Below are 25475 nucleotides of genomic sequence, written 5' to 3'. Positions count from 1 at the left end.
CATTCACTTAGGCAGCGCTTAAGCCGCCGATGGACTTTATTTATTTAAAAGGCTTTAAGAAAATAATCATAAATATAGACGTAAGGTCTTTCATCCATTTACCCACAAGGCAAACCTTTTGAACTTTGACTTCGTTCCGTATTCAATCAATATTTTTATTGCCCAGCTCGGCAATCTCATTGAAATTCCGTTTATCCTTCAAAAGATTTCCGCAATCTCAAAACCCGTAAGAACTGGAATGGTTTTGAGAGATGTTCTTAGATTTCTGAAATTCGTACATAGATATATTCCGATTTTTCTTACGTACTTCTGACAAATGCCTGCATTATTGCGACAGGATACTTCGTCATGTGCACAATGCACATGTATTTATTATCCGGCCCCGAAGGACTCGCCGAATATCAAACCAGCACTTGCCGCAGCGTTTTCTAATGGGATTATCTCGATGATAATGAACCGCACACCCAACAGAGCACCCGGAATGAGTCCGCAATTGGCTTTCCCATGACCAATGCAAACTAGAGCGTATTTGCCCGACGCATAAGCCTCTTTCCTGGGTGTGTGGGCAGGAAAAGAGCAATTGTATTCGGGCATGAAATTCAAATACAAACACGCGAACAATGCCGTTTATGAACCTGTCAATCCGAAATTCAATTGGGATCGGGATTGTGTGAATTGGAATCAGCTCGGATGGACTGGGTATCAATGCGATTGTTTAATCACTCGACACGACGCTTGTGAATTGGCGCCAGCTGCTAACTTGTTACAAATTTAATGCCCATGAGTGCATCTGCGTGGGTCCGTGTTTGTCCAAATGCTTTTGGCATTCAAGCGGCCCGGCTTGTTCGCGGCCGTATTAGCATTTATTTGCTTTATCAAAACAGAACGCATTCTTTAGGAACTCATTGGTACTTTAGCTCAATGGAAGAAAGGAGGTCCTCTTGGCCCGATTCTTCCTGGATTACGCGGTAATATTGCCCGTCCGTCCTTATGTAAGATGCCTATCTAATGGTGGAGTTCTTATAAGGAGCATATCCTCTCCGACTGTGTTTATTTTGCATTCAGGAGAAAATTTTTCGAACTTGGGACAGGTATGACTGGTGTAACAGCTTACGAATTGTATTGCATCTAAAAAAATTGAGAATAGTTAGGGATATACAAATAATAGGTTTTATATAACATGAAAGGCATTTAATGATCTTAAAGAAATAGGGGATGTTGTGGATAGTAATGGCAGCGTGGTAGCGGGGATTAGGCATTAAACTTTAAAACGAGTAAGGTGCATCTCTAATTCTAGGCCTAAGCTTTGTTCTTCACGTTTAAACCCATCGACACACCCTGAACTATCCACATAACTTTTTCCGTCTATCTGTTCGAACTAATTGGGGGTGTAATAGCGCTATTAACCGCTCCGAATGACAACACCCTTCATTCGCTCGTTTTGCGATCGAATGTGGGCCAAAGGTAACACGTTAACTGAACCATTTATGTAATTGAATGCGGCGGGCCAACCCGCAACCCTCTCGGCGCCGTGGGGGTGGCTAATTTAAACATCGAAAAATGTATTTTTTAATGACCGGCTCGGTTGAGTCGGTGTGCCAACACTTGACAAGTGCACCGGGATATGCACATAGCACTTATTAGGACATACATATATAATTAGGGGTATCGGCCTTGTGGACGTCTCGTACTCCAACTCCAACCTTGTTAACGTTGCCCGGCGAGGAAATGCGAAGAGTGACAGATTGCATGGCATTACGAGAATTTTGACAGATGGCCCTTCCCGATCCCGCTTTTTGATCTGACAATTTGTGGGCTCGAATTTAAAAGTGTTTTGTTATCCTTCAGTGCGCCTTGTTTGCCAAATAGGTAATTTAAATTTAAGCGAAAAGGGGTGACGGATTAAGACGCTTAAAAAGAGTACAATTCACAATACAGTCGATGTCAATATTACTGTCACAATATTTGGGATTATTCAGATGACGAACTCTTTGGTGTGAGGACAGTAAAAACTGAAACCTTTTTAACTTTATCCCATCAGATTGAAAATGCCACATTACATATTTAGGAAGAATATTAAGAAGGAATTGCTTCTCAATCTACAAAAAGGCATTGCGCCTTCTTCCTTCTAACTCAATATTAGTGCTTACTACAAAAAATAAGTATGATATTTATAATATATATTTTATTATAGAAACTCCTTGAAAAAACAATACTTAATATAAAACTTAAACTTAATATTCAAACTTAAATATAAAAATATATTATTAACTTATTACAAAATCGCGAGTGAATAAATATAAGAAACAATTTATTCAAATCAAGAAAAGACGAACTTTATCAATTCGTGAAACTAAGAAGAACCAAATAACCTTAAATGGCAAGTCACAAATGGCCAAAACTGTATCATTTGACCGCAGAAAGTGTGAACTGTGTCTCATTAAGTAAATGCCAACTATTGTTGAAGTCCTCGATATAATCATAATCATAACATCCCTAGGCGTAAATTATGGGTTACCACATGTTTGCTCGCCTTGTGGGTAAAAAACAAGCCCACGGGCCATTCGTTTTTTACGCCATCGGAGGCGTTCCTGTTCCACGGAGAAATTTGGGTATCGGCAAATTGTCACGTAGCCCTCACCGCCCTTACCCTGCCCAACATGGAGAAAATTGTTTTTAGCAAGTGCTGGGGATTCCCCCAGAAGAACTTCCCTGGGAAGGCGCCACGAATTGTAATTACAAATTTGAACTGCAACCACTCGGCACGCATCGCACTCCAGTCAATTTCGGGGTGGTCCGTGGTTAAGCGACCGTGTAATTCACGATTCTCAACGGATAGCCCGTCTCCTGTGGTAAAAAGGCATTTAATTACGGTTTACACTTTCAGTTGGATTAATTCGTCTAAATTGAGTCTGGCATCGGACCTCATTTGCTATTTTAAAAGAGGTTATGGACATAATATATGCATACATGTATACTCCTGAAACGATTGTAAAACCTACAATCGAATATAAAGATAAAGAACATTTTTATTTTTTCAAAACCCCAAACGGAAAACGAAGTAGGTGATTATTTTAAATTCGGCGTTCCAACACATAAATATGTTATAAGTTTGCGACCACCCAGTGACGAAGGTTGTTGTGTGATCAAGTAAACTCGAAAAATAAAAAAAAATCTTGAATTATTCCAATTTTAACTTTAAGCGAACTTTTAAACTCAAGTAAGCGAATACAGAACATTCAATTTAAGATGTCTTCAAAAAATTAGAGCAAAAATTAACACTTTTCGGCAAAGTGAAATTTTTCGTCAAAATTTAATTTTAAACGCCAATTAAAATCTAAATATATCAAGTTTATTGTTAAATAAAGAATTTATTCTAATTAGTATACTACAAAGTAAGTGAAATTATCAACTATTGTATTTTTTGGTTGTCGGTTTTCCTGTTGTATTCTTAAAGAATAATAATAAATATTATTTACATTTTTGTTATTCTAGTTAATGTTTCTATGCCACCTGCATGATATAGTCGTCCATTTTGAATTATATTAAAACATTTTGGTTCTTCATAAATTTTGGGCAAAATCAATAATGATCAAAAGCAAAGATACATTTCTTTTTACCAAAGGCAATAGAATCATTCGAATGTCTTTGATTTTACAGTCGGACCGTTTCGATTGGTGTGTATAGACTGACATGTATAGAATCAAAAGAAAATAATGCACAAAGTAAATTTCTTTTCAGAGATTTAACACCACATGGCTGACAAACATCTGGACCAGAATCTTCTGACACAAGGCAGCCCCACCAAGACGCCTTAAAGCGAGTTCAGCTTTACTGTTCTAGAATGCAGTTTATATACCCAAACTCGAAGGAGTTCCACATTAAGAAGAGCAGCAGAAGCAGAAAAAAATGTCTGGACCCTTGAAATTCATTTTGCAAATGCATTTCCATTGGCTCGGAAATCTTTCTCTGTCAGGTGTTGATTTTTTAAAAGTGGAGCTCATTCGATTTTGAATATATAAAATAACAGTTCTTGATATGTATGAGTTGGATTTGCACCTTGTCTGACAGAAAAACAATTTGGAAATCCTGCTATACAATGTTTAATTGCGGGGGATAATGCGCCGGACCTTAAAATCTCATAACCATTGAAAAGGTGACTTGGTAGCATGCAATACTCAATTGGAAATGTGCAAAGAGGGCAGCACCTATCAAGCGTCTTAAATTCAGAAGATCAAACGTTTATGATGGCCTCGAAGGACTCGACACCTTAAACGCATTTAATCTTATTTCCGGCATGTGTTGTTTTTTGAGAAATGGATCTTATTCAATTTTGATAATATGGACGGCATTCTTTAATAAGTTTCCCACCACAATGGAAATAGCTGAACACCAGAAAAAAAAACAAATATTGTCAACAAAATCTCGAAAGTTTATATATGCATACCAAATTTAAGTCTGCGTACCAACGCTTGCGAAAAAAATATGTAAGTCGAACAAACTAATAAAAATAAATATACCAGGTCTCAAAATAACCTCTACAAATTCCAAAGTACCGATATTTCTGCACAAAGGCACGTATATTTAAAATAAAATATCTCATGAATCGATTTTTATTTTACAAGCTTTAATTGCTAAATCCAAATTGTCTAGGAATTGTAATTAGAAAATGCTAACAAAAAATTACACCACATCATTCAGGTAACTACTTCGCACCGTCCTGATTGGTGGCTCCCGAAATGAATACCAACAGAACTACCGGAACGATGTACATCCACTAAAAATGAATAAGTGAAATTAGAATAAAGAATTGCCGCCTAAAATACTTGTACTTACGTATTTGGCGAAAAAGCCGCGGTTATCCCGAACCTCGCCGCGCTCTCTGGCTTCGCGCTCCCGCTCCACCTTCTGAATGAAGCCAGCAGTATCCGGCACGGGTGCTAGTTCAGCGTGTCGAATGAGCACATCGGTGCTGAATTGCTTTTCAACCAGCTTATTCACGTCTTCCTGGGTGCACTCTACGGTGGCCGGGGCCGTGTCCTGGGACACAGTGATGCCGGTAACGTATCCGGAGGGATCAAGCGACACCCAAAGCACGTCATTCAGTTGGGCTTGCAACAGACGGCAAGCCTTGTTGGAAGTGATGAACTGCGCCTTAGCTCCATTTGAATAAACCACCGTGGCCTTCAAGCGGTAGAACTCGTTTCCTAAAGCCAGTTTCTAAAAGAGTTGCAATTTTAAGGGGGATATTATTAAGTCCAATAGAAAAAACAACAATAAATGTGGATGTTTTTTTACATCCTTAGAATACAATGGTTGATGTTGGTAAAGTATGTTCAATACATACATCTGGGCAAAATCATTCGCTTGTAAACTAATGTTGTATTAATTATCGGAATTCAATTCAATCGCTAGACTATATGTACGTCTACGTTTATAATCATGCACGATGTACATACAACAGTCCGGTAAAGTGAAAAATGCTGAACATTTCCCTACCGGTGTGCCCGGTAGTCTGATGCCCAAACCACGGTTACCTTTAGCAAATCCAGATCGACAATGCTCAGAGCTGGTTGCTCCACATTGGCCAGTCCAGAGTTGAGGCTTGGAATCGTCACGTTCCCGCGGAAGGAGAAGCTTTCAGAGTTGGCAGCCAGCGAGTGCTGGAGCTCTACTGTAATCCAGCTGTCATGCTCCAAGAATCCCTGGTAGAAGCGTTGTCTTAGCTCGTTAAGTACATTACGCAGAGGTTAAGCACTTACCCAGCAGCTGGCCACCACACCCAGTAAGAAAATGAGCACAAATTTCGCCTTTGAATACATGTTTTCCTAGCAAACGTCTAATTTTAATTTTAATTTGCCAATCCTATGAGGGTTGCGAATAGAGTGACCGCGTCGTGTAAAAACACCGTATGCTTCTGGAAAACATACTAAAATATACTGCGAGTAAGATGGGGTATTCCGATCTCTCTCTACGAACGTCTGAACTGATACCAGCTGTTTGGCATCCACAATTTAGCTTAACCCTATAATTTAAGTGTGCCAAAAATATTTTTTAGTGCTCAACTTTTTGTTTTCTTATTCTGGGATTTCAAATGCGAGATTCAGAACTTGTTTTTCCAGTTCTGATCCAGTTTGTATCTATCCAGTTTTGAAAGAAATTTGGAAATTCTATTCGAAACTCCTAGCCGAAGGCCATAGCAGCCAGCGCTTTACACCAATGTTACCTTTTAAGATTTTAACTTAAGACCGTCGACCGTCTATTCGAGTTCCTTAAAGTTGTTGAAAAAGAAGCCTAAAACTCTTTAATTACAGTGAATGAAAGGAAGAAATGTATCAAATATTTTTTAAGTTCACTACTATTTTTTTTTTTAATATTCAACGTCGAACCTGTGGTTTTTACTCTCATTATGTTGGGACTTAGTAGGCCAGTAGAAGATTTATAAATATGGCTATGTAGCAATAACTGCTGATCTAAAAAATCCCAACCATAATGGGGGCACACACGGATTCCGATTAAAACCCGACTTCTTTAGAGCTTATAAAAAACTAACAATCGATCTGAAGTTAACCTGAACTTTTATAGTTAGCGTCGAGGGATCAGTTTTGGACTCAATATAGGTGTGACGTAATGGAGTATTCATAAATATGTGGACATAATTTTGCTCAAAATTAACCCTGTAAAGTGTTGGCTTGCTTTAAATAACTAAGCATCTACAACCTAAGTATTATTTTTTTTTTCATGACAATAATTTAACCATTTATGGCTAATATTAAGAGGTCACCAATCCAATTTATTTTAAAAACATATATGTACACTGGCATCTCCTTACAAATAAGTACTCGCATTGTAGTGTTAAAATCACATAAAATGTGAAACACGATATATGTGCTTTTGTAGGGTTTTAAAACGAGGACAAATTGAAATCTGATAAAACAAATTGTCAGGCATGATTGCCTTTGGACTTGTTACTTGTTACCGGCTTACAGATTTTACTCCGATAAGGCCAACAGTGTGAAAAGAAGTCGCAACAAGGCTGGTCATTCTACGAAATGAAATAATATTATATTCCTGCCGTCAAAAACAAATTATAGATATTTTGTATAGTATTGAAAATAAAAATCAAGTACTTGTTTTATTTTAACGAAATTTTAATACATATCATAAATCTTCTGATTAACCCTCAGTGTGTTTAAGTCTTTGGGAATTTCATACCATGGCAAACTGTTTTTGAATTGTGAACAATAGAAACACATAGATGTTCGTTGTAGTTCAGGTCTCGAAGCAACTACAGAGAAGATTAAAAATGGTTAACTAAATATTTTTAAGAATACGTTTCTATATTTACCTTAGGTGTTACAAATAAATACTGCGCGGAGCCGTGCTTGGTGGCTTCTTTGAGGAGCAAATCGAATATGTGACGTTCATTTGTAGCATCCATTCCTTGATTTATTTCATCAACACATCTAAAAATTATAATTTTAAATCAGCTTGAAGTTTACAACTGACTTCCGCAATTACCTGAATGGCACATGAGTGACATGTTGCAAGGACAATGAGTAAATTGCGATAGAGACAGCGCGTTCGCCACCAGATTGTATAAACTTATCCAGCGGCTGCAATTGAATACCTCTCCTGAACTGGACCATTATCTGAATTCCATATGAGTCAAAGTCATACTAAACAAAATAATGTTAAATAAATTTACAGTAAAATTTATATACACAACCATTTTAGTTCTCACCTTATCTGTTTTGGATAACACAACTTCTCCCACGTATTCAATGGACTGCATAAATTCGCTGAACTTGGTACTGATTGTTTCTACCAAGCTATTTAGTTTGGGCTCCCATTTGTCGTATAAATTGGACATTTCAGACTCCATGCTTTTTGCTTGGTTAACAGATTCTTTAATACCTTCATCCAGTTTTTTGACTTCATTTTGCAGTTCTTGATAGCTGTCGATGGCCTGTATATGTTTATATGGAAGGTTATAAGCTCAATCAGCTTTAATTCACTACTTCAAAAGAGGGTTTTGCTATAATAGTTATCCACATTTCGATTTACCTCGGAATTTACACTTTTCATGCACTCCAATCGTGCCTGAAAGTCATGTATTGCCTCTCGTAGTCCGGGCAAATCTATATTTTTCAACTCCCTAAATTCCTTCTTAAAAGGAAATTTGCTACTGGTTGGAATTTCTCCGTCGCACAGGCGCTGCACATCGCTCTTTCGTTTGTTCACATCGATCATTTGATTTTCTAAGCCCTGCAGCAGTTGTTGAAAGTCTCTCTGCAAGTAAAAGAAATCCTATAAATCAATACATAAATGCATATTTATTTGCTTACGGTTGCTGCTATACTCTGTTGCTCGCTTTCATTGAGGGTTTCACATTGACTCTCATGTTGCAGCATATAAGCGGATACTCTTGCACGGGAAAATTTCTTTTCAATCATAAGTCGTTCTACAGTTTGCAAGCAAACGCTCAATTTCGCCTCGGTATCGACTATTTTTGTTAAGTCTTTTTGCAAACTATTATAAAAATTAGTTTTAAGAGAGTCTAGCGCTGAAAACACAGTTTATAATGGCTGATTATTTAGTTCACTAAGAAATACTTACTATTGTTGTTCTGAAGGGCTTCGAGCTTCCTTCTGAGCGTTTCCACTTCAATTTTAAGGCTATTAAAATGGGTTATTTTTTGGTCAAGCTTGCGTCTTTTCTCTTGCTCATCCCTTGCTAAAGTTTGCAAACGTTCAAATTCATTGTCGGTCTTGGTTATTGCATTTTTTATGCTGTCACTTTCCCTGACTGCTTCGGAGCACTGCTTCATCACCAGGGCCAGTTGTTGTGAATCCACTGTAATAAGTTGGTTTCTCGCTCGGATAGTACTTTCTGTAAGAATTGTATCCGACCGATAGCGGGATGCAGTCACAACGAACTTCTTGCTTCCTGAAATGCACAATATAGAGGAATTTAACCTCAGAAATAATACTTTCCTAAGTAAAGAGAGTAAAGGCAATAAAACAATACTCACCGCCGAAATAAACTCGGATAGTTTTTGGAATGGATGAAGTGTAATCGCTCACAGTTTCTGTGCCAATTGGTATGTTATGAATTGAGTAGGAAGCGCACAGCTTGTTTATTAATGGTATTGGTCCAGTAACAAGATCCACAAGATATGAACGAAATCCGAAAGAACTGTAAAAGTACTTAAAACTATAATTGTTATGCATATGGGGCAAAAGGCTAATACATACCGCAGATCATCGATCGGAATTTTGGGACAGTACGCGAGTCTATCTGATGGTGCGCAGTAAATAACGTTGACTCCCAATTTTTGCTTTACACACAACTCGTTGATCAAGTCCGACATATCTTCCTTGTTCTCACACGCAAATGCAAATAAATCACGCTGCGACACAACGTTTTCCAGGTACTTTGCGTACTCATGATTTTCGACTGTAAGCTATAATAGCGGTTTTAACATTATAATAGGTCAAATTTTAAAAGCTCACCTCAAGTATCATTGGGTCATAAACGTTCAATTTATACCTTTGCTTATTTTGTGCCAACCAGTTCATGGCCATAACCAAATTTGGATTTTTCATTCTAATTTCCTAAAAGAGAAATGCAACGTCAAGTTTTTTCTTAATTTTTTTCAGTACAAACTTACATCAATCTTTTGCATTTTTACGTTTTTCAACCGCTCTATTTTATGCTTATACGCAGTAATTTCGGGAATTTTTTCATCATTTAGTTTTTGCTCCAGTTGTTTCCGTCTGTTGTACTGCTCCATTGCTTTACCGCGCGCTGCTGCGCACGATTCCTTAGCGATTTCAAGCTCCGAAACGAACTGAGGCCTGCTCTTATTCAAGGTTTCCAGCTCGTACATTTTATTTTCCACCAACTGATTCAATTTATCACATTCTGTGGCCGTTCTTAGTGATTTTTGAATGCTTCGCTTTTTGAAAGAATATTAGATTAGGAATTATTTAGATGTTAGATAACTTCAACAAAAAAAAAAACTAACCTCCAATTCATTTTTTTTTTCTGAAATTCCTTGCTTCAAAGAGTCCAATTTATTTTCAATTGCAGTTTTCTCTGACTCAGCTTTTTCTAATAAACGTGTCTATAACAATTCCAAAAACTTATTTTTAAAAAATATATTTGAAAACACGGTCAACCATTACCTTTTCCAAGCAGGACTCTCTAAGTGACACTTTTTTTCTCTGAATTACTTCATGGGCTTGAACAAGTTTGTCATGTTGGTCCTTCAATTTTTCGCTCTGAGTTTTGGCCTTTTCCACATGAGTTTTCATTTCTGCGGCCTTAGCTTCTCCAGCCTGAGTCTCAACCCACAATTTCTTCGCACTGTAGACTTGCAACTTTTGTTTGACCTCTTCGCGATCTTTATATTGGGCAACAGTCATTTGTAAACTATTAAATTTATGAGATTATTAGGTCTTTTATGAAGCACAGTAAAATTTTTACTTAGTCTACATTCGATTACATTCTTTTCTTCTTAGTGAATAAAAATAAATAAATAGGGGGCAAGAATATGTCTTACTGTTCCAATCGTTTTTGCTTTTTAGCCAGATCTAGTTTCTCTCTTTCACGATTAGCTTGAGCATTTGTCTGTTGTAGGCGCATTTGCTTTAGAAGGTTGAAGCTTTTTGTCAGTTCATCGTCACACACGGAAGACATTGTGTTGAGCAACAGCTCTTGAGGATTCATCTTGGAGAAGTCCTGAATCAGTTCGTTCACAATAAATAGGTGCTTTATTTATGATGTACCACATAAAAATAATGATATAAAAACATACCTGAACACGATCCTGAGGGAGGAACTGACACAAATTGCTGACTTGTATATTAAAGGTGGATACGGCGGCCAGGAAGTTCTTCTTGGAGGTGTCCTTGTCGTTCACGGAGAAGGTGGACGAGCCATTCGAGTTTATGATGCGCCGAAAGGTCTCCGTGGTGTTGAGCGTGCGTCCATAAACCCGGACAATTATGGTGGCCGAGGTTTTGTTGCTCTGTATGTAGTCAGCAACGCTGGCGGAGCGATCTAGGAGAATCGGTTCCCCTCCCAGGCCCAAAATGATGGCCGACACAATAGTGGACTTGCCACTGCCATTGGGACCGGTCAGCACATTCAGGTAGTGCTTCGGATAGAATGTGATCTCGCTGTAGGAACTGTTGTTGAAAACAAACAAATGAGCAAATGAGCAATAGGCGAATTGCGCCTTTGATGGAAATGAACTTACACGAAATCTTTGCAGTACACAGAGTGTATGCGACCCGTCAGTTGCTTAGAACTTAAGGTGCGATCTCCCGCCATGTCCAGGCATAGGATTTTAGCCGAGCAAATGCCTAATTTAACTTGAGTTGTAACCAATTGTTTTCAAAGCGATTCCGCGCTTTCTGCAATTTAGTTTCACATTAGGGAATAGGTGCACGTCACATTGTTGTCGATAACGATTGGTACAATATTAGGGATACTCCTATGTGACATAGGTATATTGTAATCTAATTTGATTTATTTAAGATTTTCCCCATGTAGGTTAAGTACACTTTGAACTGAAAACATAAATATGATAATTTCACGTACTAGAAATCGAATTCGGACAGAAAACGGACACGTAAATCGCAAACAACAAACTCTGGAACTTACTAAGGCGTCCGATATTAAACACCAAAATATTACCTTAAGAAATAGATAGAGGTAGGATGCAACCAGATTGACACCACATTTAATTTAAATTAATTATCTCATTGATGGGCCAGAAAATAGTTAAATTTAGCTTTTTAAAAGTTTTTTGGGCGGCACTGTGTTATCGTTATCGATTTTCTCGCATCTCTATTGAAATTTAATAAATTGTTTTGCTCAGACAATTCAAAATGAATGTAGGCAAGATTAGCGTTGTAACCAGAATACCTGCTCTCCGCTCGTGCGCGCACTATTCGAGCGCTGCAAAAGCGGAACTGCCGGCGTCCTTGGTAGGCGACGAGGATGTGGAACCGACCTATCCCCAGGCCGTGGACCGATCCGGCCTGCAACCACAACACAAAAATGTGCTTCTGAACAAATTGCCCTACCAGGAGCCTCACTCCTGGATACATCTTACCGAGAAATACCAGAGACAGAGCTTCGGGCGGTATGGCGCCCAGAGCAATGTGAATCCTAAGATTTGCTTCGATTCCCACGGAGAGAAAGACAGCAGGCAGGTTATGCAACTAGAAACACTTCTAAAAATGCTGGACAAGAACCGTGCGCAGAAGGCGGAGGAGCTGGAAAGGATCAATGCCCGTGAAGAGGACATTGCAAAAAAGATGGAGAAGTTGACACAGTGGAAGGCGGACTTGCATGCGAAGATCGCCAAGCGGGAGGCGGATGCAGCGGCAGCTATACAACGCAAGGAACGCCTAGTAGAGGAGGTGCGCCGACACTTCGGATTCAAGGTGGATACACGCGACGAACGCTTCAAGGAAATGCTGGAGCAAAAGGAGAAGGAGGACAAGCGGAAGCAGAAAGAGGCCAAGCGAAAAGCCAAGGAGGAGAAGATGATGGCTAAACTGGTGGAGAAAACAGCGTAATATTTGTAGTATCAAAACCATCGATTTAAGCGAAGATCTGTTCTCTGTTGCACTCTATAATAAAAACAGTAATGAAGGAATGCACTTATTAGACGTACTTCATTTAATGATTTTAAAGTGTTACAAATGCCAAGGCTTAAAGATAAAGGCTCATAAATTAAGTCAATGGTTTATCTAGTAACCAGCTTGTTTTTATAGTTGACTTTTATATTGCACTGAGAATTTATTAATCAATATTTTTGGTTATACAAATAATACAAAGCACTAATCGCTGTGGCGTATGGACAGGTTACTATATACCGATTTTTCGCTTTCGCGCCGGCTATTCGCAGAGATGCTTTGCTTTTTTATGACGAATTCCTCCTCATTGCACTGTATGCAAACACTTAGGAAGTTATGGATGTTCTTTTCTTTCAATTTGTTTGCAATTTTAAGTGCCATATCTAGAGCTTCACTGGTACGCTCGACTTTGTGGAGTGCAGCATTCGCTTTTATTATCAGCAGGTAGCTGAGAAACTGCCATATGTAGCTATTGCATTGTTTTGCCTCTAAAAAGATAAATATTTCTATAATCGTTTAATACCACGTGGATGGACCAAACCTTCAATAGACTTTCGGGCACTAAAACAGCATTCATCAAACCTATGTGATTTAAGATGAAGCTCTGCCATTTGGTGAAGCAGGTACGACTTCTCGATAGGGTACTTTGCGAAATTCATCCGGTTCTCGTATCGGTTTCCCATAAGACTGAAAATTAACTTATTAAACAACTATTTTAACATTTTTATTCTGAACACGAATTACCGTGATTTTGTCACGGCCGGATCTATTGCTTCCGAGCCGTGATGCGTAGTGCGATCCCCAAATACGAAATGCTTTACCTCCTTTGACTTATCCATAGGAAAGCGAAGTAATTGTAGGAGTGAGTTCTTTTCCGAATAGCGAAAGTTCTTCGGAATCGTGTACTGATCCACGTAGGCTAGAGCCAAAATATTGTACACCTCGTTAATGAACTCGAATTTCCAGGGCATAATCCGGTTGGTTTTTTTCACCACGTAATCTCCCATAACTTCCTCCACGTAACTGGTCAGTTTCTGAAATTAGTTTTTAACCAATCTCATTTTTCCTTTGTTTGACTGCATTGATACAATCAAAATTCTTACTGTTAGACTCTTGGTTTTTCGAAGGTACCGAATACTACGCAGTGCGGAAATCATATTTCGACTAGTTTGGTACTGAACTCGATAAAGATATTCCTGGCGAAATTTATCCATTAACTTTTTGTTCGTGAACTTTTGGTATCTGATATTGTACATGGGGCTACGGGCTTCCAGAATTTTCTGAAATTAAGAATGAGAGACATTGATGGTACTGATTATTGAACCACCCATTAAACCCACTAGAAAACTTTTGATCTCGTCATATTTCTTTGTAGAAAGCGTTTGTAAGTACTCAGTGGTGTTTTTACATTGATCCAAGAGCAGGTTCGGATTCCTAAAATAGATGGATGTATGGTAGAAACAGTGTTATGAAGATTCCTATCTCGGTTTACTTTCGAACGTGCTTCAGAAATATAACATCATGCCAAGATCTATCTATAAACATCTGATTAAATACATCGAAAGCTCGACTTCGTCTCGCAATTTCGAGGGGAGAAAGCATTTCTTCCTAGTAAGAAAGGTTATAAACGTAATATAAATTTCGGAAATTCGCCTTAGTACCCACTTCAATTTCAGGAATGCTTAGGACGTCGCATTTCTCCTGTTCTTTCAGAATTTTCCAAAGCGGCCTGGTGTCTGGCTTGTACTTGTTTCGTACCTCCGTTAAGTGCACTATAAGTTTCTCATTATCCGATATGTACTGAGTCATCGCAGGGCCACAGGCATCTTCAATGTTCTCGTCTACCTAGAAGCGCCCCAGAAATCAGGAGAAACACCTATAATACCCTAAAAACCATCATACCACCACCAGGCGCTGCTCGAACATTTTGGTTTTGTTTCCAGTAAAGACACGAGTATTATCGTGGAGCTCAGCTTTAGCATATTCAAGTCGATTTAGTTCATACAGCGCATCGCAGACTTCCAAATTAATAGGCGCATCATTCCGTTGCAAAAGTTTCAATAGTCCTGTGGCCGAAATCAATCTACTAATTGCAGCTTTTCATGAGGACGATACTAAGCTTACGTTTCGCTTCCAAACTATCTTTAAGTGCCCCCTCTGCCTGGGCATTCTTCCTTTTGCTCTGGCTTCGGCGGTATAGAGTCGTGAAGTCTGCAGGTCCGAGCCTAAGGGCTTTGTCGAAGTAGTACATGCCCAGGTTTTCCCTGCGCCGGCGACAGTAATAGGTTCCCCAGTCCTTGTAGATGCCCTGCTCTATATCCGGGCTCCAGTCTATCTTGAGCCATATGGGTATGGCTGCGTCCACGCCTTGGGCCTGCGGAACGATCGAGCCCGGTGGTATTATAGAAGTCATTTTAATATTTTTTTTTTTATTTTGTTGTTTTTTCAACGAATAATTGAAGCAAACTGAATATCGTTTCAGTTCATGTTCGAAGACTTTTACTGAAATGGGGCTTTGATTTCGAGAACAATCCACTATGATAATAATGAAAAGGAATAGGACTTCTTCATCAAAAGATTGGGATAACAAGCCTTTAAAAACCTATCTTTCGTTGGCACCTGGCCGGAACTTAAGTGCCTCGAATGTAGTGCAGTGAGGAAAGCTGCATCCTTATTAGGCTCACATTCCGTCCATTCTCAAGCACTTCGGTTTGCCCCAAAGCCACAAAGCCACAAGTACAGCCGAAATTAGTACCCACATGCAGTTACGCTGGCGAGGCCGGAATATCGAGATGTTCGGCTTCAACGCCTGCGCACTCACCTGCCGAGATTCCCTACTCCCGAAACTGCTAAGGACATCTGGACAGTTAAGGCAGTTGCTTTCCACCTGTCATTGCCCAAGCATCCAGCGCGGCAATGTCGGTAGTTTATTGTTAACTGAAATACGTGCGCTAATTACAAAAATGCGAGATGACACTCGATATCAATTAACAAGTGTTGGATCAAAAGCAGTACCGAATGGATTCGGAATTTCTACAGGTGCAAGTGGAAAATAAGTGAAGAGATTTCACGTAGTTTTCAATTATACAAAAATGCGTTTTCTTGGCACATTTACTCGGAATAATATTTGAGAAAAGTTGAGAAAATATTAATGACACTAATTAATGATAAGATAAAAGTCCATTGTTGCCATGATAAGGAAAACACTAAAGCGAGACAATTAATTATACCTATTAGAATGGTAAACGAGAAGGGATGACTCTTAATTAGGCACCTTCATATCTCTTAAAAAGGTAATTCGAAACAGTTTTACAAAAAGTACCCTATACTTTATACTTTAGCCTCACCTATTACTGGAGTAACTCCCAAGTGTAATATTCATTAAATATTAATTAATATTAATATTTGTCGCACTTGTGTTATAAACAGGAACCCATTTCTTTTTTACGTTCTTACACTTGTCTTAAATCACGAACACAGGAATTCAGAATAGCCACGTCTATGGTGTCTACTGGGAAGAAATATTTATACACGTAAATATTTGTGTATGCAGCGATAAAAGCTTTCGTAATCGAGAACTACATATGTATAATTTCCCATAGTTTGGCGAACTTTGGCATTGCGGTTCTTATTGCGAAGCAGTTCTATTAATTAGGATGCGAAATCTACGATGGGCTTGGCTTCAAGAGTTATGTTTGCCCCTTCAAGTACCCCTTCCACAAGCTTTGAATAATGGAACATTTCTCACTTATTCCATCTGCTCCATCTGCACTCAATAAATCCAATAAAAGCAAGTGCCTCGGGACAAAACACCATGGAAATTCCCAGATGTCCCTACATAATTATATTCAACTTGAGGCGACACTTGACTTCTGTTGCACACACATGAATATATATGCCATCTTGTGGGTTTCGGCACCCAAGTAATTAGCAACACGTGGCCTGGCACTTCGTTCTGGGGTCACCGGAGGAGCTTGTGGGGAGGATGGGCTTGGTCACCGACTAAGTGTCCCTAATGACCAGATGCTGTACTGGATTAGGGGGCTAGGGAGGGCGCCTGGCTCACCTGAGTCTAAGTAGGCAGAATTGCTGAATGACTGATTTACTGGTTTTCTGGTTACCGTGCGTACTGGACGGCTACTCCAAATGAGGACCGCTATTAATTACTATCTTTAGACAGTCGCACCCCAAGTTGGCCCCCTAATTACACGTGTGCCTACCGGATTGCGTATTTCGTCAAACTGAATTCACGACTGAGCACACTTAGTTGAAAGTTTGCAAGTGCGTAAAATTCTATAGTTCGCTTCGCTAGGCCAAAATGGCTCGATGTGCTGAGTTCAGTTTGTCTCGGCGACATGTTCGTAATAATGATGAATCTGTGGCCAACAGCCATGCAAACTTTTCCGGTTGCGAGTATTCGCATTTATGAGTAATCCATTGTTAGCCCCATTCAAACTGGCTTAATAAATCCGGCCAAAATGCTGCTGCCGACACCTGCAACCACAATATAACTAAATACCTGTGGGCATGGCACCTTAAATTTAACTCTTAGTGCTAACTAAAGACTTTAAGGTTGTTGGTGGCACTTAAAGAGAACTTATTAATAGAGTATTACACATGAATTTCCAGATGCTCAGCTAATTGCTTGATTAATATAGCCTACAAAATAAACTGATAGCAATTAAGTCGTACAAAATGAAATGTAATGGGGTGTGTGCTAGGTGATAAGATGGCATCTTTAAATTCAAACAATAATCCATGTTCTATTCAGGCTTCTTAAATTATATTAAAGTGCCTGCGCCTTCGAGGTAATAAAATCTTTGGAGGCAGACTTTCAGCTTCTCCCCGATTTAATAATTTATGCTCCTCGATATTTCAATTTATGTTAAGAAGATATCCGGACATCGTCGACATAATGTTACAACGTTGAAATACATATAAATTAAGATAATAAGTGGTTTTTTAGTATTTTGAATAATAATAGCTTACTGAGGAAATCTTTAACTTGAATTTCGAAAACTTTCCAATTTCGTAGTGTTTCGTTTGTTTAACTTCTGATCTACTTATCTACTCCTAATTTAAGATTAATTTTGTTGTTGTTTCTGACGTAAGCACACAAGACCAAGAGTGAACGCTGTAATCGTGTTCCACGACTATCAGATACCCGTTAATCAGCTGGTGGGAGTCCGAAGTAGAAATATAAGAATTGGCAGGTAAAATTCTTAAACCAAAAACAATCAAAACCCATTTTTTTAATTGCGGGCGTAACAGCTTTTAAGGGTTTGTGGACAGAGGTTACTGAAACAAACTTTAACAGAATGCGTGTTACTTCCAACTACATTATTAATCTCATATGAACAGATACACGGCCAGGCAGGCGGACATTTCCATATCCATTCTGCTGGTGATCCTGATCTACTATATAAGTACTTTATGGGAAACACTTAATTCTGGCTGTCACATTCTATTCAACGGGTCTAGCATACCCTTTTGTCCTACGAGTAACGGGTCTAATTACTCATTCTGCGGCATGAACATGCCATGTCTACATATATATTTAACTTGGCCACATATATATTATAATGTACATATATGCCCGTGTGTATGTGTCTATTTACAATTTAGCCTAAACCATGCCTTCTTATCTTTTTAGCGGTAGACTGCGGACAGTAATCTGTGACCATCTAAAAGATACAGTGGCTGTATTAACCGATAGCGCATCGCGGATTTTTCGCTATCCATAAAAATTTAAACGGGAATTGTCGTGTGCCATGTGTTACTCTAAGTTCAGCGGGGGCCGTTAAATACTTTATACGAAATAAACAAAAACCATTAGCTCTGTGTTAAAATGAATTCATCGACCGATTCGACGTTTTCGGATTTAAACACAAGTTTTACAAATACACCAGATTTATACACCACTAGTGTTAGTTTGGATCCATCCCACGGATTAGAGGAAGAGGTCCACTACGCCTGCGGAACCTTAAACTGCTCTCCAAAAGAGTTTGTGGCTTTTGTGCTTGGTCCACAGACCTTACCACTTTACAAGGCAATTTTGGTGAGACTTTTAGAGTTGGTCTGAACATTTTACTTGTAATGAAAGCTTAAAAGAAACTTGTTTTTTTATCAGTTCTAAGCCTTACTGAGTAATTAACTAATATCATTCGTCATTAAAGTTCTTATACTCAAACTTTATTACAGCTTAAAAAACCTATTTAAATCGGTACAGAAACTTGCTTGCTTAAACTTCGTTCCCTTAACTGGAAAATGCTTGGTCTTGTAAAGCGATCATTCTCTTTGCTTAAACCTTTTCCAGATAACAATTATTTTTGGAGGCATATTTATAACCGGGGTCGTTGGTAATCTCTTAGTATGCATTGTGATTATTCGCCACTCGGCAATGCACACTGCGACCAATTACTATCTCTTCAGTTTGGCTGTTTCTGATCTGCTGTACCTATTATTCGGTAGGTAATCTAAAGAAAAATTCGAGCAGCTTAGAAAGTGTATTTTCCTGAATCTTCTATTTAAATAAAACTAGGATTACCAACAGAAGTGTTTTTGTACTGGCATCAGTACCCGTACCTCTTCGGCATGCCATTCTGCAAAATACGCGCATTTATTTCAGAGGCGTTAGTATAACCACTTTTAACTTAAATTTCAGCCATTCATAATACCAGCTACGCGTATATTTCAGATGCACCTATGTCTCCGTATTCACCATCGTTGCATTTTCCATGGAGAGATTCCTGGCCATTTGCCATCCATTGCACCTATATGCTATGGTTGGCTTCAAGCGCGCGATTCGGATAATAACAGCTCTTTGGATTGCCAGTTTTATAAGCGCCATTCCATTTGGACTGCTGTCGGATATTCAATACATTAACTACCCATTAGGTATGAAACTATATCATAGTATAAAACGGGCGCTTGGCAGGTTGCTGAAACCTTATAATTAGATTGAAATGGGTGGTTAGAGTGTTGTTTGTGAGGGACTTGATTTTCACCACCCAACAGCCATAAATTGCGGAATTATACCCTTTGAATAGTATCCGAATAATATAAAAGGGTATGAACGGCATTCATTACGCTTTTCAGATAAAGTCCGCATTGAGGAGTCGGCATTCTGTTCCATGTCCATCAAGATAGTTAACGAAATTCCAGTGTTTGAAGTATCCTTTTGCATATTCTTTGTCATTCCGATGATACTCATCATAGTACTCTACGGACGAATGGGAGCCAAGATTCGATCTCGAACAAACCAAAAATTGGGCAAGTACCTCACTTCTATTGACCCCAAAAGATCCGACCTAAGGAATGTATTCCAGGTGTTCAACATGGCACCAACAACAGAGAAACGAGAAACTCCCAAATGAAAAAGAAGACGGTAATTCGAATGTTGGGTGAGTTATTTTGCAAACAATTCTAATCGAATCGACCAATAACGTCCCTTTTAATCAGTATAGCCGCTGTGGTGATAACATTTTTCGTGTGCTGGTTTCCGTTCCACCTGCAAAGACTAATATTCTTGTATGCCACCAATATGGACAATTATTTGGATATCAACGAAGCACTCTTCTCGATTGCAGGATTCGCGTACTACGTTTCATGGTAAATGCCCAAGGGTTAAGTAAGCTGCATCCTAACTGATTTGTTTTGACAGCACCGTAAACCCAATAGTATACAGTGTGATGTCACGTCGCTATAGGGTTGCGTTCAGGGAACTCCTCTGCGGAAAAGCCGTGGGCGCATATTACAATAGTGGATTCGCGAGAGATCACTCCAGTTTCCGGGAAAGCTCAGCCTACGACCGCGTTCATTCTGTAAGTTACTTAAGAACACATTCCCTTAAAAATTGGTTATTCTAACTCAAATTATCCCTTAGGTTCACGTTAGAGCCAGCCGGCATCCAAATAAGTTCGAAACGGACTCCCTATCTGCAAATAGGCTGTTGATAAAGAAAACCTACAGTCTCCCGCTACCAAAAGTAATTAAATAAACCAATAGCATAAGTATTCATAGTAGCTAGAATAGTATAGTACATTAGCATAAATTTAGAGCACACCCTTAGTTACACACTTAGTTACAGTGATAGAGATTCTTTTGAACCGGAAATCCCAAAGTTATTTAAAAACTTTTCCGTCTCCCCGGACTCTCAGAGCTCAAAGATAACTAAGTGTGTAAATCAAATTAAAAATGTATTTCACTCTGCGTCAATTTGTGTATCCTTGTAATTCCCAATGCTAAAGTTGCTTAGTATTCCGGCTCCATCCTCGTTTAGGTTGATTTGGCTTTGTTTACACGAATTCCTATGGGAACATAACTTTTCCTTACGTTGCATGTCGGACGAGTTAAAGTGCTCGTATGTGATTGTCCGAGTTTATTAAATACATTCTTTTTCCACCTGCATGTACTATATTAACCTTGAACCTTGGACCTTGCACTTTCAGAATGCGGACTCTACAGTCCTGAGCACCACTGACATTGTCATCGTGCTGGAAAACAGCCACACAGTTTGCGAGGAGCCCAAAGTTGAGAAAGATATTTGGAGTGAAAACGAGGAGACTTGTATTTAAGAAGGAAGCCATTTCAACATTTGTAGTTTAAACCAAAGGCGTTGAGGGAGAGCGCAAGGTAACGAGCACAACTTTTTGTAAAACTAATTTAAGACCTAAAGTTTGTGTACTTAGTTGATTAAGTGACATGACTGTCTAAATTCAAATGTGTCAGCACAGAGGAGATTTAATTATTTCCACCACATCTCATATTAATGAATAAACCAACTGAGTTGTATTATTACCGAACAGTTGTATTTATTTATAAAATGGTAATACGTTGAGAAAGAAACGTTGCACTTTTCCATCTTCACATACCTACTGGCTACAAAAGAATCTGAGAAACTTTATATGCAAAACTTTGAAACCAAGCTGGAATAACAGGGCTTTTATGAATGAATACATTAAGGAATGATTACAGTTTCGAGCGATTTGCATAACAATGATCAAAATGATCGTTTTCATGGCTTGTTCTCTCGAAAAAGTGCCAAATTGACGACAAAAGCGAAAGTTGTACCCATTATCCCAGTATCTATAATTAAAAACATTTTCACTTTTACATGAGGTAAATAACCCTGCATTCCCAAATCTCTTATCCAGCCATCTGATATTCTGTATAAGCAAATTAATCTTTGAAGTTTGAGGAACTCCGAACCAATTACGCATAGGTCTCCAAAAGATCTCATCTCCGATTTACTTTCACCTGCACTCAAGATACCCAAATTAAAGAGTTCGAGTATACCTGGCAAATAGTTCTGTCGCATCTGGATGTCACAGTGCCTCGAGGCTCGAGTGCTTCATCTTCGAGTCGCGACGAGTGCGATATGATCTCTCGGGGATCTCTCGGTGGCCACCACATCCACATTCACATCCACATCTCCTCTGTGGCAGAGGCAGCATCTCAAAACTGGTTTAGTGGCCATTCCGACACTCTGAATTCCAGCACAGCTGGTTCAGAAACGTTCCATTTGCCACTCAGTTGCTTTCCAACCGACGACACCGCCGAAATTCAAGAAGAAAGTAATCGGATGGATGTGGATGCTCGAAACCCTCGATTGGATTGATTAACGGTGCTGCCGCGTTGGAACAACAGGCTCTAAAAAATGTACCCATGTAAAGCTGATGATGAACAAACTCGGTTTTAAATAGATATAGATAGCTGCATCTGGGCCCAAAGACGAGGCCACGACATTGTATTTGGCTGCAGTGCCGCGAGGCGTTCCATTTTTATTTAAACGACTGGCCGGATAACAAAGAAAGTGAGATCAAGTCTGCGAGATCGTGGATAGTCGAATGGAAAAGAAGCTTCGCATGTATGCGTGATTAATTCGAAAGAAACTTTTTTGCTTTTGGCCGCGGAACTGACAAATGTCAAATACCAATAGACCGTCGTGGAACGAAGACGAGCTTTAAAAATGACTCAGTGTCCGCTTAAATTGGCCCCCATTTTGGAGGCACTACTTCTGATAGTTTTCCTAATCAACCAAGTGCAGTGTGGTGAGAATGATATGAGACAAGCGCGCATAAGGCAGTTTCTGATTGAGCCCCAGCCCCATTTCAACCACAATCGGCCCCCGGGTCCCGGACTACTGCCCCGGATAAGATCGCGATCGGATAACCTGCCCATGCTTCCTGGTAGCCAACACAACTTCATGAGGTCTCCGCCAGCTGCCACCGCCCAACACATCATGCGCCGCGAGCAGTTCGGGAACTTTCCTCCGAACGACCAGCTCAGGAGGTACCAATTCGACCAAAATCAGCAGGGCAGATTCGCCCACGTGAAGGACGCTCCGGTGCTGGATGTGGGCAAGAACCAGTTTCCACCACAGTTTGTCTCCGAGCAGTACATCCAGAACTTCAAGTCCTCGCCGCGCTTTAATGGCAATGTGATCATGAAGGACCACAAGCCAGTGTACGCACCCATCCAGCAGCACGCGATTCCCGTCCAGGCCTCCCAGTACCTGCACTATCCCAAGCCTTTCGGACAGCAGGGATCTCCCAGTTTCAGTGTGGTCCCCTCCCAGCAAACTGCTCTCCAAAACAGCCATTTCCCCCAGGATCCCAATAGCTACTCTGTCTACGAGGATACCGATATTCCCGCGAAGCAGGAAGTCAACCAGCCACTGAACTTTCGCCAGGCAGTGCCACCTGCCAAGGAGTCCAGGGAGGCCCAGGACTACCTGCAATTCATGAGTACCAACGAATACTTCCTGCCCAAAAGGGATCCTGATTTCAAGAAGCTGGACTCCGAGCGGGACCAGCAGAAGCTCCTCAATCAATATCCACAGCAATACAGTCAGCAGCAGCAGCTGTATCAGCAGCACCAGCAACCGCAGCACCAGCAACCGCAGCGACATCAGCCCCAGCAGCTTCAAGCGTTGCCACAACATGCTCCCTATAAAACTGCTGGCCTAGACAACTCAGTTTCCTCCAGTTACAATGAGCCCATACAAGTGTCCGATTTGTTCTACCAGCAAGATCCCGCTCCTGCAAATTCCGCTGTGGTTCGCGGCAGTTACCAAGCAGGTCAGGATGTTTTCGTGGTCAAGTCCGACGGTAACAAAGCTGTGAAGCATGTGGTCTCCACTCCCATGGCAGTCCAGACCACTACTCAAACGCCGCCGAAGAGCCAGCACCTCGCCAAGAGCCACAAGAGCTTTACCCCGGAGCCCCTGCGATTCGAGTTCACCGAGCAGGATGCCATCAGGGGGTCCATGAAGTATACCCAAGCCCCGCAAGCCAATCAGTACTACTACGAAACCGTGGCCCAAGCTCCCCGCGAACCCGCGAAATCTCCTGCCCCGAAGATCGAGCTTAGCAAGCCCATCAAGGAATACACCGACGACCCAGAGGATAGTGCTGATACTGAAATTGGAAAACAGGTAGGTTTTGTTTATTAATAAATGTGAAAACCGCAATTATTATACATATATAAGCTAAGAGATACGTATAGTCGCTCATCTTTATAATAAGTAGCCCTGCCAAGCCCTCCAATCTTAAAGGCATTTTAGCTACTAGTAGTAGTGTTAGCTATTTACTAGTACGATACTGAAGTCTCCAAAAATCATATTAACGTTTTATAGCGAAAAGAGCAGGGAGTGCTTCATTTTAATAAAATGATTATTAGATTTTCGTTAACTGGTGACTGACTTAAATATATACCGACAACTTCTTTAAATCTTTGAATAAAATATATTTTCTACTTTTATAACCAATTAAGCTTAAAAGGAACTATAAAAAAGCGTGGTAGAATCATCTCTAGCTACAACGATTTTTTGACTCATTGAAGTCTACCTAAGGAGATCAAATCTTTTTTCTGAGAATTTGTTCTTGCCAATTTCAGCAAGAGGATCCGAAGGTTCCCACTGGGACGAGTTCAGCTACTCTGGATAATCCAAAGGACACGGAGAGCTACTGTGAGAAGATATGCGCTAATGTGTACGATGAAAACGATGAAATAATTTGTGGATCCGACGGATATATGTACACGGGCGAGACCCAAATGCAGTGCTATTCGTCATGCCTCAATATAAGTAAGAGTTTCATGCCTTTTATGTGTATAATATAAATCATTATGTTTCTATTTCAGGTGTGACGATCAAAAGTAAAGGATCTTGCTCATAAACTAAAAAAAATATAAAACTATTTGTTTTAATTTAATTTATTCTAGCGATTACAAAATATGCAGATTTAGTGTAGTACTTAATGTACATAAACTTATGAAACTGGAAATGGTTAAGTGTAGGGTTTTGTAAAAAGTGATTTTGATTTATTGTTCATGTTTAAAAATATCGTGCACTTATAGCTTTCCTATTTATTAAAATAATTAAAAACTATTAGTGCATGTATATTTAAATTCTATATTTATATGTATCTCAAAAATCATTCAGAGAAGTTAGTTATAATTAATAAATTACCGAATTGCAGAAAACCTTATTTAAAAACATATTTTTATCTATTACCAAAATCGGAGACTACCTTACCTTTCGCTTTAGGGTAAAAACAAAAGAAAAACGAATATCTCGACTGTAGCGTTCCCTCTGATTCTGACCTTCTTTTATACTTCGTTAATAGGGGTTGTTCTTACTGTTCCTATTGGTAATATGGCTGACAAGTTTTGAATATTTTGTGGCGTATAAATGTAAGTTGCTTAAAGCTTAAAGGTTATGTAGTAATCTTTACAATTCAAAAGTAACGGTCTACTGTCCAGCATAACAGAGGCCGGGTAACATTTCTGTTAGTGCATAACATATATATTAGGCAA

The 25475-nt window shown here is 39.5% G+C and overlaps 6 protein-coding genes and 1 long non-coding RNA gene across 7 annotated transcripts; 4 read left to right on the top strand and 3 right to left on the bottom strand.

Annotated features, from left to right (window-relative positions):
* The first annotated feature begins 3103 nt into the window (after positions 1-3103).
* Positions 3104-3962, top strand: LOC113563940. Its single transcript, XR_003407712.1, has 3 exons — positions 3104-3395; positions 3496-3677; positions 3742-3962. It is a non-coding gene; the product is annotated as an uncharacterized LOC113563940 (long non-coding RNA).
* Positions 3963-4557: 595 nt separating this feature from the next.
* Positions 4558-5931, bottom strand: LOC6543918 (ER membrane protein complex subunit 10). Its single transcript, XM_001973617.3, has 4 exons — positions 5763-5931; positions 5538-5705; positions 4837-5220; positions 4558-4777 (listed from the first exon to the last, which is right to left on the bottom strand). Exons 1-4 carry the CDS (start codon positions 5820-5822, stop codon positions 4706-4708), a joined length of 684 nt encoding a protein of 227 aa, XP_001973653.1. The 5' UTR covers positions 5823-5931; the 3' UTR covers positions 4558-4705.
* Positions 5932-7095: 1164 nt separating this feature from the next.
* On the bottom strand, positions 7096-11484 carry LOC6543901 (structural maintenance of chromosomes protein 5). Its single transcript, XM_001973616.3, has 16 exons — positions 11267-11484; positions 10823-11195; positions 10568-10746; positions 10191-10437; positions 10031-10129; positions 9674-9961; positions 9516-9617; positions 9258-9466; positions 9035-9198; positions 8620-8949; positions 8349-8566; positions 8068-8292; positions 7745-7969; positions 7522-7679; positions 7349-7466; positions 7096-7288 (listed from the first exon to the last, which is right to left on the bottom strand). The coding sequence occupies exons 1-16, from the start codon at positions 11338-11340 to the stop codon at positions 7193-7195; spliced, it is 3105 nt and encodes a 1034-aa protein (XP_001973652.2). The 5' UTR covers positions 11341-11484; the 3' UTR covers positions 7096-7192.
* A 319-nt stretch (positions 11485-11803) lies between these two features.
* Positions 11804-12680, top strand: LOC6543900 (growth arrest and DNA damage-inducible proteins-interacting protein 1). Its single transcript, XM_001973615.3, has one exon. The coding sequence runs from the start codon at positions 11901-11903 to the stop codon at positions 12594-12596; it is 696 nt and encodes a 231-aa protein (XP_001973651.1). The 5' UTR covers positions 11804-11900; the 3' UTR covers positions 12597-12680.
* A 114-nt stretch (positions 12681-12794) lies between these two features.
* On the bottom strand, positions 12795-15158 carry LOC6543899. Its single transcript, XM_001973614.3, has 9 exons — positions 14781-15158; positions 14559-14722; positions 14322-14501; positions 14149-14264; positions 13997-14090; positions 13760-13936; positions 13401-13690; positions 13198-13343; positions 12795-13144 (listed from the first exon to the last, which is right to left on the bottom strand). The coding sequence occupies exons 1-9, from the start codon at positions 15067-15069 to the stop codon at positions 12861-12863; spliced, it is 1740 nt and encodes a 579-aa protein (XP_001973650.1). The 5' UTR covers positions 15070-15158; the 3' UTR covers positions 12795-12860.
* A 3286-nt stretch (positions 15159-18444) lies between these two features.
* On the top strand, positions 18445-21544 carry LOC6543898 (neuropeptides capa receptor). The gene is made up of 10 exons (XM_001973613.3): positions 18445-18714; positions 18973-19123; positions 19198-19288; positions 19354-19553; positions 19755-19928; positions 19985-20059; positions 20123-20267; positions 20320-20479; positions 20542-20643; positions 21107-21544. Exons 1-10 carry the CDS (start codon positions 18505-18507, stop codon positions 21230-21232), a joined length of 1434 nt encoding a protein of 477 aa, XP_001973649.1. The 5' UTR covers positions 18445-18504; the 3' UTR covers positions 21233-21544.
* Positions 21545-22169: 625 nt separating this feature from the next.
* LOC6543897 lies at positions 22170-24855 on the top strand. The gene is made up of 3 exons (XM_001973612.3): positions 22170-24093; positions 24555-24744; positions 24801-24855. The coding sequence occupies exons 1-3, from the start codon at positions 22627-22629 to the stop codon at positions 24833-24835; spliced, it is 1692 nt and encodes a 563-aa protein (XP_001973648.1). The 5' UTR covers positions 22170-22626; the 3' UTR covers positions 24836-24855.
* The last annotated feature ends 620 nt before the right edge of the window (positions 24856-25475 follow it).

The sequence above is a fragment of the Drosophila erecta genome, unplaced genomic scaffold, assembly GCF_003286155.1.
Source record: "Drosophila erecta strain 14021-0224.00,06,07 unplaced genomic scaffold, DereRS2 tig00000021-arrow-pilon, whole genome shotgun sequence".
Taxonomy (NCBI): domain Eukaryota; kingdom Metazoa; phylum Arthropoda; class Insecta; order Diptera; family Drosophilidae; genus Drosophila; species Drosophila erecta.
This window is presented reverse-complemented; position numbering and strand designations above follow the sequence as displayed.